The sequence below is a fragment of the Centrocercus urophasianus genome, unplaced genomic scaffold (genome assembly GCF_019232065.1).
Source record: "Centrocercus urophasianus isolate 14NV4802_14NV808 unplaced genomic scaffold, USGS_Curo_1.0 seq_12, whole genome shotgun sequence".
Lineage (NCBI taxonomy): Eukaryota > Metazoa > Chordata > Aves > Galliformes > Phasianidae > Centrocercus > Centrocercus urophasianus.
In genome coordinates, this window is record NW_024884364.1 from 44,661,356 (window position 1) to 44,682,477 (window position 21,122).

A 21,122-nucleotide genomic window follows, 5' to 3' on the forward strand; every position below is an offset into this window, starting at 1 on the left:
GTCCGTCCGTTCCCCATTCCGCGCGGAAGGTGACGCCCCGCCGCCCGCTCCGCGTCCCTCGGCTCCGGAGGAGGGGGCGTTTCTTCCCTTGGGGCTGTGCGAAGCTCACCGGTGCGTCGCGGATCCGCCCCCGTCCCGTGTGGGGCGCTCGCAGCTTCTGGTACGGGGTGAAAGCCTTTTTTGGGGAGTACTGTGGTGCTTCGGTGCTTACGGTAGTTTCTGTAAGCAGAGCTACGCGTTACAAGCACGAAGTTAAAGCTGTCTGCAGGACGCGCCTCAGCTCGTGGAGCTCTGGAGGAGAAGGGGGAACTTCGTGGCTTCAGTTCTTAGGGAGGGAAAAGGAGCCGGCTGCCATTTCCAGCAGCTCCTGTGGTTCCCCAACGCACCTGCCATTCGTTGTTTCTGCTGTGAGCAAGCAGTGGGCTTCCAGAGCTGCAGGGAAATGGGGAAATCTGGGCTTCTGAAGGTAGCAGCTCTCGTTCTGGTTCCTGTCAGGGAACTGTGGGGTCTGTGAGTCTCGAAGTGGCACGTGTTGAAGATCTTCCATTTCTTCATTCATCGGTTTCTTGTTTTATGTTACTCTGAAGTTCTGTCACTAGCGTATTTGCAGGTTGTGAAGGGGAATGGAAGGAAGCTTCCTTCTTGTTTTCTTTTTTCTTCCATGAGTGTTTGCTACATGCCTACCTGTTACCAGCTCACAGTAAATTCCAAGGGTTCTTTTCTTCTGGATTAAATACTTCGATTTTTGTCTCCCTTTCGTGTGTGTTGGTAAGGAAGTAATACTTTCTTAATTTCCTGCTATCCATTGTAAAAGCATTCAAAATAAGCACTGTTACCTTCTTGACCTCTGCCAGCTGAAGCTCTAGGCCTTATTTATGTTAACTAATAATATCAGAAGAGCAGTTATTCACTCTGTGCTGCTTGCTACCAGTGTTTAGAGAACTGTCCCAACTTGATTCTTCTTAAACGCTTTCAGATCACATGCTATTGCCTGTTGTTTTGAACAAAATGCATATTTAGGTAAGGAAAGGTTGTTCTTGACCCCAGGCCTTTTGCTCTGTGACATGCTGTGCTATCATTGTTTTAGAATTGCTCCAAGGGTTAGCCCCCAGATCTGCCTGAATGTAATCTAAATGCAGTTACAGGTGAGTTGCATTCTTCATTCACTAATTTCAGGAGGGCTGCAGACTTATGCTATAGATTTTCACACATAATGTATGTAATCAGCTGTGACTTAGAATGTTTGGAGGTATCTGTTCATACGTGAAAGCTGAAGTGAAGAAATAAAATTATAAAATTAGTTATTTTTTATTTAAATAAATATTGTTGGTACTTTTTGGAGGTTGTAAGGTGAAAAAAACTCACTGGTACCTTCCCAGACAATTAAGTGGTACAAGATGAAAGGAATAACCAAGACAAGGAAATAAGAGGTAAATCTTGCATCTATGCAAGATGGCATAGGTGTGTGGAAAAAATAGTATCTTAACTGTTTTTTTTTTCCCATCCAAAATCATATGATTGCCCTGGTATGGTATTTGAATCTGTTAGTTCATAGTGGATTTTTTTTTTTTCAATTTTAATTATCTAAGCTTTTCGTAACAGTCAGTTTTTTTTTTTTTTTTTGGAGACAGTTTCTGTGTATGAATAGCTGTTGTTCTGTATGCAAGAATTATGGCGTAGCCTTGTGAAATGTGGTGTTGCATCCTCTTATCGAAGCTTTGGCAACGTAGTGTACACAAGCAATTGCAGAATCATAGAATGACTTGGGGTATAAGGGGCCTTAAAGATCATCTAGTTTCAACCCCCTGCCACAGGGACGGGTATCTTCCACAAGGTCAGGTTGTCCAAATCCCCATCCAGCCTGACATTGGATATTTCCAGGGATGGGGCACCCACAGCTTTTCTGGGCAGCCTGTGCTCAGTCCTTATCACATTCTGAGTAAATAATTTCCACCTACACCTAATTTCCATCTAACCTAAACGTCTCCTTTCATTTAAAATCATCTGCCACTACAATTCCTGATGAAGAGGCCCTCTTCATCTTTCCTGTATCCCCATTTAGTTCCTGGAAGGCTAGTATCAAGTCTTTCCGGAGCCTTCTTCAGGCCGGACAATTTCAACTTTCTCAGCCTTTCTTCCTACAGAGAAGTGCTCCAGCCCTCTATACCTCTTTGGACCTGTTCTTCTAAGAAATCTACCTCTTTGTTAGGGCCCCAGAGCTGAATGCAGTACTCCAGGTGGAGGCTTGTGAGGCCAGAGTAGAGGAAGAGAATCACTTCCATCAACCTGCTAGCTAAACTGTCATGCTTTCTGTTCAGATAGTAGTTTTTAACACTATTCATAATTGCAGTTACCCCTTTTAAAGGGTCATTTATTTCTCTTTGTAGTCTAGGAAGCTAAGACCTGGGGAAGTTGGCCATACTGAAGGCCATATGACACAGCTCTGTGCTATCTGAAGTTGTAGTTCTGACTTTGTGTGTCATAACTTTGAATGGTTCTCTAAATCTGAAACTTAAAACTGGCATAACATTGCTTTCTTCTAGTACAGTATCAACTTTATCTCACAGTCTATTGAAGCTAGATTTTTCTTTTTAGATTTTTTTTCTCTCTGTAATTTGTTGGAGAATGGGTGGATATGTGAAGCAAGACTTTGAGGCTCATGGTTAATATGCTGTCATGTAAATGTGGATGTTTTGATTCAGTTTTTCTTTTTTGCTCTTATATTCCATTGGTGTGTAGGATACGGTAAGACCATTGAAATATTTGATATGCTGTGAGCTAGGGAGGAGAAATCTGAAAAGTCTAGTGGGTGATACAAAGATACTGGTAGCTATGTGCTGAAGGTTTTGAAGGTAGATCTACTGAGGAGAGAATGTGATTGTTGTGGCTAATGTAGCAAGGAACAGTCTTAGAGCTAACTTCTCAAAACACAAATGAAACGATTCATTTCTTTAATTTAGGAAGAATCTAGGGTGAGATTAGTCTTGCTTAACTTCTAAAAGGTGGTTGGCTGTTCCTCTCATGTTAGAGAAGTCAGATGAGTTATACCTACCCTGGTATCTCCGCAGGGCTATGAATCTAATTAGTATCTATGTTTTCTCACTGATTGTGGAGAGGATTTAGACATCAAGCTTAAATACCAGCATATAAGTGGGGGATATTCTAAAGTGGTGATTTTGTTGTTCCTGAAGGTCATTTTAATTCTTTGCATAGGGAGACTATGTTATTCCATGGGATGAATTTGCATTAATCAAATGTCTCTCTTTGTCATTTTAGATTTCCAGCTCAAAATCTGTGTGCTTGATTTGATTTTTTTTCCAATGAAGTACATCCTTGTAACTGGTGGAGTCATCTCAGGCATTGGCAAAGGGATCATTGCAAGCAGCATTGGCACCATATTGAAATCATGTGGTCTGCGTGTCACTGCAATCAAAATTGATCCTTACATAAACATAGATGCTGGAACATTTTCACCATATGAACATGGTATGAAGAACAGCACTGTTCATTTTGTAGTAAATATTTGCATATTTAATCACATGTTTTAAAGGCAACCAGCCAAACAAAAAGCAGTAGTACAATAGTTATTAGTCATTTTATCATCTATTTGGCAATGCAATCTTGTTCCCTTTATATTTTCAAGGGTGTTGTCTGCTGTGAGTAAAGAGAGGAGCTGTTGGGAGAAACCTCTGTTAGTAGAGGCTTACTTTCTGTGAAATTCTGCTTTGTTGAGAAAAATTCTAGCTGTGGGCCTTGTTCAGTGTATGCTGTCTTCTGTTCAACAAAAAAAAAAATTGGAATAGTACAGCAGAATTTTTTTGAAGCTGTACTGCTGGGCAATTAGCTGTGAATGCTGCTACCTGGGTATCAGTGTCTCTAATGTGAATGTTTTCATGGGAGTTAGTTTACACTCTTGTTTTAGTTGATGGTCAAGTCATAGAATCATAGAATCACAAGGTTGGAAACGACCTGTAAGATCATCTAGTCCAACTGTCTCCTCATCACCATTGCCACCCCTAGCACTAAATGGTCAAAACCATCAGTGGAACTTAGAAAGCTGACTGGTCTTATTATTTATAAATAGATGTTAGTTTGGTTGGCTTGTTTTGACTACACTGATGAGCTGCAAAGCAGTCTGATAGGCATTTATAATGCTGAACATTCATCTGTGCCGCATAGTGTTAGTATGTCTGTTGAAAATAGTGGTTTTCAAAGTTCCTAAGTGCCTTCAGACAAGATGGATTTCTGATTTATTTCAGTAGTCAAGTTTTGCCTGCTTAGTTTTAGTCTAAATCAACATTTTTGGAAGTGAACTGAAAGCAGTACACCAAACCACACTCAAAGCCAAATTGATCTAACCCAGTACTCCTGCACTTTCAGAGTGCTACTGAGGCAATTTTCTAAGGATATTCTGCCTTTACTTTTGATTGTAGGACTCCTGTAATGACTTCAGACTTTGAGGATATATTTTTTTTGTTGAGGGTGTTTGTTTTTGTTAAACTGTTCACTGGAATGTTGTATCTGGATGGGATATATATTTTCATAGTCTACATCATGTCTTCAGGGAGAATTCCTTCTTTCTGTCTCTTGTGCAGAGCTTTTTACCTTTTCCTTTCTACCTTTACGTCAGGATCCAGCAGTAAAGATTTCTTCAGAAATTGGATTCAGAAGCTAGCGACTCTTCAGAGATTTAAGGAAAATATGAGCCCTGAAGAATATTTACATTACACTTTTTTCAGGATCAGAAATAACTATTGCTTTATGCGTAGTGAACCAAATACATGAGATGAAACAACTTAATAATAAATAGTGAGCATGTTTGAAAAAGCATTTTATGCTTATCATAACTTTACTTCTGGTGCAAGCCTTATTCAATAAAATTTATTATTAACATTTTTGATTCCTAGAAGTTACTTTCTCCTGATTGAGGATTGTATCGGGCTATTGAAATACCTGTTGAATGGTTTTTAAGTCTCTTAATATTTTAACCATATTATTTAAATCTGTGTTCAAAAATATTTGTCGGATAGACATTCAGGGTAAAAGTGATGACTTAATATGAAGTCACACAATGACACCACAAATCAAGTTGCAGCATGTGGTTTTAATCTTTGTATCTTTTCAATATGTCCATTTAAAAAAAAAAAGTTTGGTTTGAAGATACATTTTTGGTTCTCTTGATCTGATTTGTACTTAGCAGATTTTAGCTATTTTATTACTTTGCTGTCTGTCATGGTTTTCATCCTCAGTTTTCCTTATGTTATTTTTAACATTTTCACTTTTTTTTTCCAGGAGAAGTTTTTGTACTGAATGATGGTGGAGAAGTTGACTTAGATTTGGGAAATTATGAGAGATTCTTGGACATCAATCTCTATAAAGATAACAATATCACCACTGGAAAGATATATCAGCATGTTATCAATAAAGAAAGGCATGGTGATTACCTGGGAAAGACTGTTCAAGGTGATATTTTCAGTTCTGTGGCATGCTAGTCCATCCACTCTTCCTAAAGGAGTGGCTAGAACAAGCTGCTGCTTGCTATATCAGCTCGCTCCTTTCTCCAATCTAGGAAATACAGGCATATTTGTGTAATGTAAGACTTCTGGGTTCAAGGAAAGGAGGAATATATTAAAGAAAATGCTTGTTGATTCCATTTGACTTTCTGCTTCTTTTTTCCCACTTTTTCTGCACAAAAAAAAAGAGTATGTGAGTCTAAAGTTGGATGTGCTTGCCTTACTCCTCCTGCTTTGTCTTGTAGTTGTTCCACACATCACTGATGCGGTTCAGGAATGGGTAATGAATCAGGCAAAAGTTCCTGTGGATGATGACAAAAAAGAGCCACAAATCTGTGTAATCGAGGCAAGTATAAAACCTCTCAGGTGAACACAAAGAGCTAGCTTGTTCTCTCTTTGCTATTTACTGCTTAAAAAAAAAAAAAAAAAAGGCTGAAGCTTTACAAAGAGCAGTAATACAAATACATTCTGTATTCTTGTGTATTCTTGATGATTTGTTTTGAGAACGATAGGTGTGGCTGTGGTATCTCCACAGGTTTTGTTATCTTGACTAAATCCTGCTGGAACTGAGCCGCTTAAGAGTTGACTAGTTGACAATAAATGGCTACCTTAATTTTGTAATGTGGATTATCTATTCAGAGGCGCAGATGTTTGACTGAAGCTATGTCCGATAAATGGTATTAAGGAAACTTGTGTATTATCTGAAATACCTTATGGTCCCTAGGAGAACTTACACAATTGGTGCTATCCGTGTGGCTTCAAATGCTCCATCTTGCTGCTCATGGTCATATTTGCAGGAATATATTTCAACATTATGTAGCTTCCTACTTTCTAATTTCATTTTGAAGATCTCTGTGAGCAACTTTGTTAATCACTTAACCGTGATGTTCTGCATAATGAATCTAACGAGTTTCACTTACACTTAATAGTGCATGATGACAACCTGGAGAAGTGCGGTCAGTAATTGCTGGGTATTACTGTTAGGGTTAAAAATACAGGAAAAATTTATACCTTATAATCTGACAGAAGAACATGTTGTAGATTTAATGCCAGAAGCCACCACAATAATCAGCAATGTGATAAACTTTATGACCCAAGACCAAGTTGCTCAGCGTTTCTTACACAGAACAATTTTTCTTAATCCAAATACACTCATTCATGTAGCTGTATTTTTTTTAATGATCTGCACAGTGAATAAAACTTTTAATGCAAACATAAAACCAGTAAATACGGAATTTGCACAAGCATGTTAATCAGCAGTGACCTTGTCAGTCTTTGAACTGTCAAACTTTGGACATAGTTTTGTTTCCTCTGTGTAAAAGTTTTTGCACTATAGTGCCAGCCTCATGAGATATTTTTCTTTAATACTGTAAGGATAAAGGTTTGTATTTTTGCCACTGCAAAAGTCTTAAAGCACTAGGCTGAATATATGTATCAAGAACAAATGTAGAAACATTTTCTGGTACTGTGTGAACAAAAATATGCAACTCTGTAGAAAGCCACATGGTGGCACAGAAGGATCGTTCTGAAATAAAGCTATTTCACAGAACTGGGCTAAACTGCTTCACTGAATATTTACTACAGTTCTTTGGGTCTTTAAAAGATATCTAACTTGTATCTTTGAATTAGGTTTATCATGGAATTAGTGTTGGACTTTGGTTTGGTAGTAAGTATTCAAACTGTTTTCAATTTAAAATATAATTTTCATTGTCCATGTAGGATTTATCAGTATTGGAAAGCTGTTCTAATTGAACAATTGAATTGTGCTAACATAATTATTGTTAGATATTGGTATCTTATTGTTTGTGACTGCTTATTAATCTGGGGGTTAGGAAAATGTGATTTCTCTAAACAGATTCTGTCAACTTAGCTATTTATTAACTATTGATCACCACTTTGAAAATAGTAAAGCATGTATTATTCTGTAGGGCTACATATCTCCCTATCTCCCATACATGCTTGGTGTAAAGTGAGTATAATGGAACTGGAAAACTGTTAGGTGGTTTTCACTGGGAAGAAAACACACGATACATGAGAATTCTTTGCTGAGTATGCCTGCAAATTTCATTCACCTTTGTATTCTTTTTAAAACAAAATTCAGATAACTTGTTGAATATGTAAGGGAGAAACTCTTTAAAAAGTATTTTCATTTATCTTCTGCCACTGACCGATTCAAGCTTTCTTTTTCAGCTCGGTGGAACTATTGGAGACATTGAAGGAATGCCATTTGTGGAAGCATTTAGACAATTCCAGTTCAAAGCAAAACGAGAGAACTTCTGTAATATCCATGTTAGTCTAGTACCACAGGTGAATTTTTAAAATTATATGTTTTTAATTATTAGGTAATCTTTACTCTGAATAGAGCTTTGTATTTATTTCTCCGGTTAAGAAGAGTTTTTGGAAAGGATTAGAGGTTGAGTGATAAAGGCCAAAACGTAGCTTCTTAATCACAGAAGGCCAGCCTCACTGGGATAAATAAAATCCTTGTTAGAACACTGAAACACATTCTCACATCAATAAGGCAGTTAAGTTATCAACAAAAACTTTATCAATGCTGATTTGTCTAGAAGCATAAATACGGTTGTGTTTTGCTCTGGAAAGTGCTCATACATTATGATCCTGTTAAGAAAGGCATCCAGCCTCTGTAGGATATTATTTAGGATTCTGTTTGTTAGAACTAATGTTGTAAGGTGATGGAAACCCCAGGTGATGAGGCATTGAACCATACTGGGCTGATCCCTTTTAGTCATTTGACCTATTATGTGATTTTCTTAAAAGAAAACAACTGTTGTTTCTGCTGTTAAGCAGAAATAATGTTCTTATCGAACTTGTTACTGCATTCCTAGATACAGGGAAGAGTGTGCCGGTGATGCTATCCCTGGTACCACGTGATAGCTGCCTGCAGGCTCATCTGGTGCCATGAGCTGAGTTTATGCTGTGGCTAAGTATATCCTGTGCCCAGGAGATTTCAGTGGAATGGAACAGCCTCAAGGCCAGGCTGGATGTGCTGCATAGAACAGTCCTGAATCTGCTCAGGTTAACTACTGTATGGAGCACCAACTTTTTGGTATGCGGTGATATTCCAGTCAGGACCACTACAACTTGTAGTACAGAGCTGAAAGTATTTTACATTCAGACTAAATTTTACTTCAGAAGGTTTTCTTCAGCAATTTCACTGAGGAATTTTTGGTAATGAAAGGTTGATAATGTTGATGTGATTGTGCTTTGTATAGTTAAAGAGATACTAACCACTGCAGCTAATACTCAAATAGTACACAGAATTAAACTTCCTACTACATCTGATTATTTCTGAAGACTTACGGGTTTATGCTGTTGGATGTTTTCCATTTATTAGCAAAACCCAAGACAGATTCTTTTCTTATCCAAGTCAATTATGTTGAAACTTTTCCTTTGAAAGAACAAGACAAAGTAAACCTGACTTGGTCATGTGTTTCTTCCCAGAATTTTTGATGTGTGTAATAACTATGGTGCAGTTTCTGTTTCTGTCTTGTCATAGCTCTGTTTCAATATGCTTACTTCCTGCAAGTATTATTACCTGCAATTAATTTTCTCTTTTACCTGACAGCTTCTATGTTAATATAGTTTAAATGCTATTTGAGCTTTCAAACTGTGTCCTTCTAGCCTAATGCCACTGGTGAACAGAAGACAAAACCAACGCAGAACAGTGTTCGAGCGCTGAGAGGCTTAGGCTTGTCTCCAGATTTGGTGAGTTCAGAAGTCAATAAATACAGATTTATATTTACACGTTGCCTTAGAAGTATCTGTATGCAACAAGTGGTAAAAAATGAGCCTTAGTCTCCTATGTGAGATGAGGATTTTAGAAGAAAAGCAACATACTGACTGTACTACTTCACTAAATTAAATTGCTTGGATTTGCTCGAAGATAACACAATCCAGTAACTCTTAGCAAATGTGGGGGCTTCTAGCAGTGTTCTTTGTCCAAAGGGATCATTGCAGCAAAACTGTTCTGCAATGCTTAAAAATAATCTAAAGTTCAGATGTATCAGCTCATTTTATGGAAAGACCTAGAATACTAAAACCTTCTACCATTCTTTCACAAATTTATTTTTATACAAGATTATGGGAAAGCAATCCTACCTGTCAAGTCCACCATTTAGAAATGTTGCTGTTTGGAAATTGGTAAGCCTTCAAAGTAAGGTTGCTCAATTACTTTCTTTTGTTGAACTAATATCACATATTGTAGACAAGGCAAAGCCAGCAATTTCCACCTCATGTGAGTTGGTAGCTGATGATAAATGTTAACTTCCATTCTCTCCCCTAAGTTCTCTAGTATTGAGTATGTGCTTAATGCCCAGATTTACAGTGTTTGTCTCACTGGCACTTTAACTAAGGAGCAGAGAAGGGATGTAAGTTAATTACAGCTTCCTGTGGCAATTCCTGTCTTCCACTGAGGGATGTTAATCTGCTTGTACAAGTGTTGCTTGCAATGAGGTGTTGCAGGGCAGTGCACCTTCAAATGCCAGTACAGCCCCAGTGCAAACTTAGACTTCTTAGTTTTCTGAGACAGCTGAAGGCAATGCATTTCTAGTTCTTCAGAACAGAAGAGATTCTGTTCTTTTATGTGAGGCTGCCTAAGTCAAAGAATATTTTCTGTACTTGATTCTCAAAGTCACTGAGCACTTTTCTCATGAAATCCGCTGGGAGAAAAGGCTTCCTACCTGGCCTGTCTCAGAAATGAAAGAGTAGCGAGACTAGTCACTGATTCAGTATATTTGTATACTCACAAAGAAGTGATTTTTGAAAGGATAGTTGCACAAATCAGTTATGTTTGTGTATTATGTTTCTTTCTATGATTTCTGTGATAAACTCTTTTGCAAGAATTTATTTTGGCATATGTCCTTTTTTAGTGTCTGAACATTTTAAGGGCCTCATCTTGTTGGTACTTTCCATGGAAGAGTGCAACCACATGAATTAGTGACAGAGGTATAGTGGGAATAGATGTCATTTAAAAAAAAAAAAAAAAAAAAAAAAAAAAAAAAACCTAAGAGGCACAATTTGCCACATTGAGTGGGGGGGAAAAAAAAGAGGTGTATAAGTTTCTTTTTTCTACCCCTTTTCACAATTTTTTGAAATGTAGAGTTTTCTTCAGGACTGGCCCTTGCTGAACAGGTTGTTTTGCAAATAGCTGCTTGAAGTATCCAAAGCAGAAACAAATAGGCAAGCTAATGATTAAACAGTATGGGCAGTTGAGTTCAGTTGGTCTCATGTAATGCTTGGCCCAGATATTAATTCATTTGCTAATACAACACTGTGAATAAGAACAGTGAATCTGCCCCACACTAGCCTCAGCTTTTTTTTTTTTTTTTTTTTTTTTTTTTTTTTTTTTTTTAATAAAAGCACTGTTTTACACTTGTAGTTTTCTAATTACAAGGGAAAAAAAGTTCTGTATCAATATCTGGTATTAAGTTCTGATGCAGGGCAGCTTCATGTTGATAATGTTGTTTTCCCATTAAGTTACAAAGTTACACGCTTACTTTGTCTTCCCTCAAAATTTCAAGAAGTGCCAACCAGCATTCTTACTGTTGGAAGATAAATATGAAGTATTTATTCAGTTGGAACAGGTAACCTGTCTTCATCGTGAGAATATTTTGATACTTGTCATGTGAACAGCAATTCATGAGGCCACTGATAATCTTTACATTATTAGCTGTAATTGTGTTTGTAATATAGGCACTGTTTTCAGATAGCTGTATTTGTATTGGATAGGAGAGAGTGTGGACTTATTTACATTCATTTTCATGTTTTATTGTATGAGAAGACTTAGCATTTTATCAGCAAATATGTTTTTAACTACGCATTCAATTGTTTTTTATAAATAAGATGTTTGAAGGCTGTGTTAGGTAGCTTAAAACACCTCTCACAGGGTAACTAGTATGTTTGTAGAGGGAATGATGCGCAGCACTGCTCAACATTCTGAGCTTTGAGGGCTGAAGTTCAAAATACCTCTGTATACGTATGCGTACTTGTAATATGGAAAGTTGGGTGTGATTTTTTTAATAGGCCTTTATGGTGACTGCCAGTGCCTCCTTTTATTTTTTGCAAATTTTTTTTTGTTTCCCAAATTAATTTTAAAAACTTGTTATGTATGTGTGAAATCAAAGGGAAGTAGGTTAGTTGAGTCACTTCTACATACCTCCTTGTCTGGAGCAGTACAGGGGCTGCCAGCAGCACAGTGCATTTGTTTCGTTTTTTGCCTTGTTGCTCTGGTTGAGGATTGAAGCACAGCCACTGCCTATTGGCTGTGTCAGTAAGCTGTCAGAAGAAAACATGTATAGCTGCTCTCTTTTTCTTGGTGATCCTTGAAAAGTGGCAGTCAGGAGGGCTTCCTTCATAAGCTATACGGCCAGGCTGCCTTGTGTTAGCTGCAGGTAACAGCAGCTTCCCTGAGGTGGCATGCTGTGCTGGTTTCAGCTGTCTGCATAAAGGAGCCTTTCTGTTCTCCTTGGGGAGTACCAAGAGCTTAATGAACACACTGTGACTGCAGTTTTCATGTTGCTGTGTCTTGAAAACTGATGGTATGTTTGTCCATGCTGTCCTATTTGATTGAATTGTACCCGTTGTCTTCTTTGTATTATTGTTACTTTGAGACGCATCTCAGCCACTGTTATTGCAGTTTTGTTTTCATGCTGTTTCTGACATTTTTTTAAAAATTTCTGTGACTTGAGCATTGAAGTTTGTCTCAGGAAGGAAGTCAGATTCCCAAGAGGATTTAATCGTGCACTTGTGCTATCAAGATTTATGAGTAAAGTTTTCAAACAGAATTAAATTTTTCAATATAAGCTATACTTAGTTGAGAATGTACAAATTGTTGCATTCATTTTGATTTTAAATTTTTATAAGACTAAGCAAACATTTTCCCTTAAATTTGCCCTTTATTTTCCTTATTCTAGAAGTTTTTGCAAGGGTAAGGGAAATTATTTAAGACTTCATCAATATCAGTGTAGCTAAACTGCATTTCAGCAATGGGATTGAAGAACATCTAGTTTCTGAACAGAAGAAGAGGTTGATGGGTTAAGTAGTTGTGTATACAAGAAAGATGGGGAATTAAACTTTTAACAGTATCGTTGTGCTTGGTTATACTTCAAGGATTCAAAATAATTCGAGGTAGGTTAAGTTATCAATAGGAACATTCAGAGAGCAGTTGTACACTTTAATTGCCTGATGTTCAATAATGAAAATAAAACATCTCTTCCAACAAATACCAAAACGCCCATTTATTTTCTTTGTTGGAAAAAAAAAAAATCAGTATTTTCCAAAATCCCAGAGTTTGATATGTTTCAGCATAATAATAGCAGCTGAAGGGGAAAAAAAAACAAACCCAAACAAGACAAAACAACAAACAAACAACCCACAATGTTATGAAACAGTTTTCTATTTTTCAGCCTTCTTTTTACTGTTATGTACAAATTAAGAACTACAAAAAAGATACTGAAATGATAGAAAACACGCATGTAGACCAAGTATTCTTGCTATGAACTTAGCTGGTAGGAATATTTCTGTGTGTTATTTATACTTACAGACCTGCTTCACTTTATCTAAGGAATATTACAAATAGTTAAAAGCAAGAAGAAAACAAAATACATTCAGAAGGTGACAAAGATTAATAAAAATGGGTCAGTATGGGCAGGTTAACTGAATACTTGCTAGAAGATGTTTGTGAGCTGTGATATTTTGTACAACTCCAAAAGAGTGCAGAATGATAAAGTGCATTTGCTTGTGCTGTGCTTCCAAAGGAAGTGATCTTCTTCATGAACAGTACTGAGAGTCTTCTATTGTTTCTTTTCTGGGGAAAGATTTAAGATATTTTTTCTTTGCTATGACAGATTGTCTGCAGAAGTGCAAAACCTATAGAAATGGCAGTGAAGGAAAAGATCTCCATGTTCTGCCATGTGGAGCCTGAACAGGTCAGTATTTCAGTTATTGTTAGTTATGTATGTGGGAAAGCATATAAAAACATCCATGCCTTTCAGCTTTCACTTCAGATTATTTCATTACATTATAGTTGTTTTCCTGACTTTTTCTTGCTTTTATGTACACTTCACCACTTAAGAACATCAAAAGTTTATATGCTACTTTTCATATATTGAACAGTCATTAACAATTTTAATGCATGTTATATTTGGAATAATTACTGAATAGCCTGTGGGGAAAAAAAAAAGTTAATAAAAGGAGTAGATTTTGAATATATAGTTCTTTTACTATATGTTGTCATGAAAACTCTGCAGTCTCATGCAATAACTGGTGCAGTAACTATGGTTGATTATTGTCCGTAAATCATCTAAAATGCTTTGAATAATGGATAAACAAAGCCAGCCCTAAAGCTAGGGATTTTTTCATGTCCAGAGATCATCACAGCTGCTTGAATATGGAGGCAGGCTGAGAGAGTTGGGGTTGTTCAGCCTAGAGAAAAGAATGCTTGGGGGAACCTTATAACGGCCTTACAGTACCTAAAAGGGGCTTAAAAAAAAAATGGGGAGGGACTCTTTATTGGGTAGTGTGGTGATAGGACAAGGGGGAATGTTTTTAAACTAAAATAAGGGAGATTTGGGTTGCTTATTAGAAGGAAGTGCTGGAACAGGTTGCCCAGAGAGGCTGTGGATGCCCCATCTCTGGAGGTGTTCAAAGCCACGTTGGGTCTTTGGGCAACCTGGTCTTCTGGAAGGTATTTCTGCTCATGCCAGGGGGTTTGAAACAAGGTGATATTTAATGTCCCTTCCAATCGAAGCTATTCTGAGATTCTTTGATTGTAGTTAAAGCTAAGGGATGGAAAGGGGGAGAAGGTCATAGTTTTGGCATCTGACTTCTCAGCTAACAAGTATGTGAGATGAAATCCTGCTTTCCTGGAAATAGATAAACATCTGCCTACTTATAGGAAGTAGTGGAAGAAGTTGCTTGTGCATGTATTTTGTCATACCCATTAAACTTTATCTTAACTCAGGAGTTTTTTCAGTTTCATTTTTCTGATTCTCTCTGTCCATCCTGCAGGGGTGAGTGAGTGAGTGACTGTGTGGCACTTAGCTGCCTGTTGGAGTTGAAGTTCAACAACTGCTCTGCTCACTCAAAAGAAACTTATTTAAAAAGTAGAATGTATGCAGAATATGGAATGCACATAGTATGCAAAAATAGAATGTGTATTTACTATGAGAAATATTTAGGTAAGTATGTATATTGTGCTTTTCTTTTTTTCTTCAGGTGATATTTATCCATGATGTTTCTTCTACTTACCGAGTACCAATTCTGTTGGAGGAGCAAGGCATCATGAAGTATTTTAAACAGAGGTTGAATTTACCCATTGATGACCAGCCAAGTGATCTTTTAATGAAATGGAAGAAAATGGCTGACAGGTATGCTGACTCCTGCTGCTCTTTTGGGAGGTGTTTGAATTCAGGTTAGGTTTTACCTGACTTGAAACCACCAAACTGTGCTGGGGTCAGTAGCGTGTTGCTACTGCAACACCTGTGGAAACTCTGGGTTTAGAAACATTGACATTTTAGGGATTTTAAAAGATGCTTTATAAAGTTTAAGAAAAATGAAACGTGAAAATGGATATAATAATCCAAAAACTTTTTTTGTCAGATATGAAAGGTTGCTGAAGGTGTGTTCCATAGCTCTCGTTGGCAAGTACACAAAACTAAGTGATTGCTATGCATCTGTTTTCAAGGCTCTGGAACACTCTGCACTGGCGATTAATCACAAACTGGATTTAATGGTGAGGATCTCTGGATTTTGCTTTCAGGAATATTTTGAATATACATTACGAACTGCCATCATGTCAAGCAGCTTTTATTCAGATGAAAATTAGAAAATGAATCATGAATAAATACAGATTGGCTAAACAGTTTTTTTTTTTTTAATGAAGCATTTAGAAATGTAATTGTTTTATTAGGAACTAAACTTACCTGAAAATATTATTGATAATCCCACACTGGGGATCTGATCCACACAATGGATCTGATTATTTGATTTACTTTCAAGGTTAGGTTTCATTTGTTATGGGACTGCTTATTGTGTTATTGAGATTAGCTTAAGAAAGACAAGATAATAGACAAATTAAAAAGCAATTTATTTTCTTATTAAAATTTGCTGTGAGGATCCTTGTATAAGGATTGAATTTGTCTTCTTAAAATAAGAATAGAAAGTTGAATGACACAGAGAAATTGCTATTGGCTTTGTTACTGCTGTTAACTATCCATTTCTATTCTAGGGCTTTGATGGGGTGGGAAGGTCTGGGGCAGAGAAGCTGTGTGGAAGTGTATATTGGTCATTATGAATGGGTGCAGAGGATACTTTGGCAACTTGCAATAGCAAAGTAACAGTCACAAAGTATCAGCATCAAAGTTCTGGTTTAGTGTGATTTCAGGAAGAGGTAGTAGGTAGATTAATCAAAGTGGGCAGTTGAAGAAGCCCTACAGAAAAAAATTTCAAAGAATGGAGTGTGTTAATGTATTTCCTAGAGAGGCAGAAAGAGATATTTCTTACCAACAGAAGAAACTCAGAAAAACAAATTGTTTAATGCCTTTGTTAATTATATGAAAGATGAGATGGAGTGCACCTGAGCAAGTCTGAGGATGATACTAAATTAAGGGGAGCTCTTTGTATGGTGGCTGTTACTCTGAGGGACCTTAACAGGCTATGGGAATGGGCTGACAGGAGCTGATGTTAGAATCATAGAATTGCTCAGGTTGGAAAAGACCTTAAAGATTGTCAGACTTGATGGTTAGGTTGCATAACCTTACTACACTAGTTCTGACAACACTCTGCTAAATTGTGTTGTGAAATTGAAAGGGGAAAATGCTAGTCCTGCATCTGACATTGAGTAACTTCATTAGTAGTGCAGGATGCAGCATGACTGACTAACAAGTAGCTTGTAGAGAGGTATTTGGAGTTGCAAGTAGATGACGAGTTGAGTGTGAGCCAACAATGTGCCATTGCTTTGAAGAAGGCCTCCAACATCCTGCACAACACTGTGGTAGTAAGTGGCATCACATGATGAGGGTAGCTGAGGGTAATCACTGTTCCCCCTCTGTTCAGCACTTTTAAGACTGTGTATGAGGGGTGGTATTCAGTTTTCTTCTTCCCAGTACAGGCTATGTACTGACATGATGATTGAGTCTGAAGTAGGGCAACAAGGATCAGAGGGCTGAAGTGCACATGTATGAAGAGAGCAGAGTAAGTTTCTTCAATCTGAAGAAAAGAAAGCTTGGGGGAAATCTTATTGCTGTCTGTATCCAAGAGAGTGAAGAGAAGATGAAGTCAGGCTCATTCCAGAAGTGTGCAGTAGAAGGTTGAGAGAATGTAACAAGTGTTGACTTAATTAAAAAAAAAAAAAAAAAAAAAAAGAAAAAAAGAAAAAAAGAAAAAAAAGAAAATTCATTGTGAAAGCAGTCAAACCCTGAAACAGTGTGCCCAAAGTGGTTGTGAGGTCTCCATCCCTGGAGAATTTTACATCCTGACTGGAAATGGCCTGAACAACCTGCTTCAATTCGACCTGCTTTAAATAGGGATCTTGTCTAGAGTCTTCCAAAGGCCCTTCCAATCTGTGTGATTCTGTCACTCTTAGTAGTGTTTTATGCTGGCAGTTGCATAATTGGAAATTTTTATGATGTGTAAAACTTTTTTTTTTTTTTTTTTTTTTTTTTTTTCAGTGAAGTGTGCCTAGTTTTGCAGGTACATGGTTAACAAGGCTTACTTGCCTCTTAAGCTGAGTTCAGTGGAGCTTTTCCGTTAACAAGCAAGGGAATAACTGATTGTTAAAACTCATTCCAGCTTGGTGCTGAAGTGTGCTAGCTGACAAGGATTCCTGCTGTATTTATCTGCATACATCAACTTTTTTTTCCTCATCAGAAGGTTCTCTATATAAACCTGTGTTCCAAAGGAACTTCTGAATGTTGTATGTGGGATCCTGCACGCAACATAATATCTGACATATGTGAATGATGAAATGTTGATGCTGCTTGAACGTGCTGCTTCTCTATGCTTGGCAGGGAAACTACAATTAACTTTAGCTGTAATTAGTTTTTTCCTCAGTTTCCCAGTGTGTTAAAGCATCCTTTCAGTTTGTTGTCTTGTACCAGTGTAAAATAGCAAGGCCTGTAGTAATTATTTTTTTGTTGTGTTTTTGATGCTTTTTGAAGAATGGAAAAAGGAGAAATATTAGCTAGGAGGCAACTCTATCTGGAAAATCATAGGCCAATCTTTATATCTGTTTAATTTCTTTACAAACAAATGAATACTGTCACTTCAGATAATCTAATTCTTAGTGTGTGGCCACTACAGCAGGATGCTACTAACTATGCTATTTTCAGAAAGACTGTTAAAACCGTGAATCAAACTCTGATATTTTGTGACTCTAATGCAGTATATAACTGCCCCAGTCATTTACTCTAGTGATGCCTCAGGAGCCATGCTTACTAATGGCAGTATTGATTCTAATGCAAGATCTCTGGTAAGACATAAACAGTGCGCCTGCCTTGCTCTCTACAGTTCATGCTTTCAAGTCAACTCACATGAGTGTCTTTCTGACAGGCTAGACAATGCAAGCTTATCCAGTCTTAAAGATTAGATAAGCAATGGCACCCAAAAGCTAGTAAAATGAGCATCCTAGTTACATCTCATTTGGATGTCAGTTCAAGGTCATCCCCAGCCCTCAATTGGTGCCCAGATTTCCATAGAAACTAAAGCTGGGTACGTGGCTGTTGAGCACTGTAGCAAGTCTGTGTACCTGGAGGGCAGGAAAGCAAGGACTGGAGGCGAGCAGAGCTCTGGAGCTGATGTGCAAAGAAAGGAGCATGGGGTGCAGCAAGTAGAGCAAACATTGAGTCTTCACTGTAGTTGCTGTATTCTACTGAGAAATTCACCTGAAGCTCTTAGTAGTTCTGTCATGTAGAAGTTGCTTATATAGTATGTGCTGCTTTCTCTGTGGAAGAAAATACTATTGTATTATGTTTTTTTTTTTCTCCTTAGTATATAGACTCAACAGAACTTGAACGTTCTACAGAAACGGAGAACTCAGTGAAATACCATCAGGCATGGCACAAGCTGTGCAAAGCAGAGTAAGTGTTTTGAATCTTGAATGTGGTATTTACTTAATGTGGTGAAAACTACTTCAATGAATCACTTCTCAGTGTATCCAAACTTTTGTTTCTTACGGAATGGGACAGCCTTGCATGACTGGTGCCAAGACAGTGAAACATAACAAATTGTGGAATTGCCCTGCATCCTCAAACTCTGTTTTAATCTCTTTAGACATATTGCAGTTGTTAGTTGCTTTGGATAGCTAGTCAAAATAGTTTCCTTAAAGAACAGGTCTGTTTGTCAGTGACTTTAGTCAGTGGACATGGATCACAGTGAAAGGTAGAGAAAAGCTTAGTAAATGCTTGTGCCACTCTGAAAACCTTTTTGATATGAATTGTTGTTGGGCTTTCAATTTTATTTGTAAGGACGTGTAACTTGTTGTTTAGATGCGTTTATTTTTTCAGTTTTATTCAGTAGTCATTGAGTTTTGGTCTTAAGATTCTGCAGTGGTGAATAAACATATTCACTTAGTGAGTACACTGCTAATAGCTGTAGAAAGCAGTGAGAACTTCACTGTGTAGTAAAGAGTCAGATGAGAATTCACATGGATAGATAAGACAAATTCCCACATTTAAATTCTGCATGGTAGTAGGACACATCTTTTGTGCACTGTTTTTGTTCTTTTGTAATGAAAAGTCCATACAATCTGAGAGACTTATTTTGGTGACTTGATTGTATTTGTTAGATGCTTTATATATGCTGTCATTACAGTGGCATTCTCGTCCCAGGAGGGTTTGGAATTAGGGGAACAGAAGGCAAACTCCAAGCTATCTCCTGGGCAAGAACAAAGAAAAAACCTTTCCTCGGTAAGATCATTAGTGTCAGTAATTGTGTTTTGGAGGTGTAGAGAAGGCTAATTTGATATTTAAAAAAAGTAGTCTTCCCAACCTGCTAGAACAGGCGCGTGGACATCTACTGTGTTGTTAGTAAGTAAAAAGAATACTGTCAATTGAATACTAATAAAGGATTCTGTCTTAGGACTGATTGTATGTATGCTGTTTGCATCATATGCCTTATAAATTGTGCCTAGGGTCATAGTTATGTACTCCAGCTGCTATGTGAGGAAGGAAGAAAAAGGCCTTTCCTACCTTTTGCATTCCAAAGGCTTTATTTGCTTTATTCACATTTTGCATGGAGGTTCTGTGTACCTCAAAGTCACAAAATCACAGAATGGCCAGGCTTGGAAGGGGTCTCAAGGATCATGAAGCTCCAACCCCCCTGCCACATGCAGGGCCACCAACCTCCATATTCAACACTAGACCAGGCTGCCCAGGACCCCATCCAGTCTGGCCTTGAGCACCTCCAGGGATGGGGCACCCACAACCTCTCTGGGCAGCCTGTTCCAGCACCTCACCACTCTCTCTGTAAAGAACTTCCCCCTGACATGCAGCCTAAATCTTCCCTCACTCAACTTAAAACCATTTCCCCTTGTCCTGCAGTTATCTACCCTTTCAAAGACTTGATTCCCCTCCTGTTTATAGGCTCCCTTTAGGTACTGAAAGGCTGCAATGAGGTCGCTCTGCAGCCTTCTTTCCTCCAGGCTGAACAAGCCCAGCTCCCTCAGCCTGTTTTCATAGGGGAGATGCTCCAGTCCCCTGAGTGTGAAATCAGTATCGTACTTACTAATCAGTGTGCAGAAAACAAGTGTCTTTGGAGATGCGCAGTATTAATTTTTATTATTTGTCTGATATCTTATTATAACAATTCTTGAAAGTTCCATATGGCCTGTCAGCTACATGCTCTGTGTGTGAATCCCTGGAGCTTTGGCCCTCACTCTAGATTTGGTACAATTCTATAAGTAACAGTGGCTATTTGGCTATTTGCTAAAATAAAATTAGATTTTGGACGCTTTCAGCTTTTGTTTCTTTGCAATAATTATTTGAGAAGATGGGAGGAAAAAAAAATGAACAGTTTTTGAGAGAGTTTACAGCGTGATTGTTTCACACGTATTCACAGTACTGCTAGTCTGAAGAGTTTGCCATTTTTGTTTCTGGTAAGTGTATACACAAGGTTTCTGAACAGTCTTATTAAGATGGAATAGTAAGTACTTTATCTGCCCTGTTCTTTGTGCTGTTAAATTTTGGTGGTTGTTGTTGTTGTTCTGTCTTTTAGGAGTTTGCCTGGGAATGCAATTAGCAGTTGTGGAATTTGCAAGAAACTGTTTAAATTGGAAAGGTGAGCTCAGAATGCTGGTGTGGATGTGGTTTGTTTAGATGGAGTTTTATTCTATACATGAAATATTTATCTATTTTTAGGTAGATCCTAGGATTATCCTTCAAAATGGTTATGTTGCGAGAGCTAAGCACCCTGCGTACAAAGGAGCAGGAACTCCTGTTATGCAGATTGCCTGTAACTTGCTTCCTGACTTAAGCACATTTTCTGCAATACTCTTCTTGTTCACCTTTGTGAACATTCTTGCTGGAGTGTACAGGTGTGGTCAAGAGTTAAAATGTGAAATTAAGCCTCGCTTGCTTTTGCATACTTTGTTGGAGT

The 21,122-nt window shown here is 37.8% G+C and overlaps 1 protein-coding gene across 2 annotated transcripts in view; it reads left to right on the top strand.

Annotated features, from left to right (window-relative positions):
* The first annotated feature begins 1 nt into the window (after nucleotide 1).
* Nucleotides 2–21,122, top strand: part of CTPS2 (CTP synthase 2) — a 60,878-nt gene continuing 39,757 nt past the window's right edge. The window contains exons 1-12 of one of the 2 annotated variants that reach the window (XM_042810557.1): nucleotides 2–160; nucleotides 3,277–3,486; nucleotides 5,293–5,463; nucleotides 5,759–5,859; nucleotides 7,704–7,820; nucleotides 9,156–9,239; nucleotides 13,379–13,459; nucleotides 14,748–14,899; nucleotides 15,132–15,264; nucleotides 18,519–18,607; nucleotides 19,341–19,435; nucleotides 20,742–20,804. In XM_042810557.1, the coding sequence (XP_042666491.1) occupies nucleotides 3,321–3,486; nucleotides 5,293–5,463; nucleotides 5,759–5,859; nucleotides 7,704–7,820; nucleotides 9,156–9,239; nucleotides 13,379–13,459; nucleotides 14,748–14,899; nucleotides 15,132–15,264; nucleotides 18,519–18,607; nucleotides 19,341–19,435; nucleotides 20,742–20,804 (1,252 nt within the window). In that variant the 5' untranslated portion in view covers nucleotides 2–160; nucleotides 3,277–3,320. The remainder of the gene's footprint in view (nucleotides 161–3,276; nucleotides 3,487–5,292; nucleotides 5,464–5,758; nucleotides 5,860–7,703; nucleotides 7,821–9,155; nucleotides 9,240–13,378; nucleotides 13,460–14,747; nucleotides 14,900–15,131; nucleotides 15,265–18,518; nucleotides 18,608–19,340; nucleotides 19,436–20,741; nucleotides 20,805–21,122) is intronic. The other variant, XM_042810556.1, reaches the window with a different exon arrangement.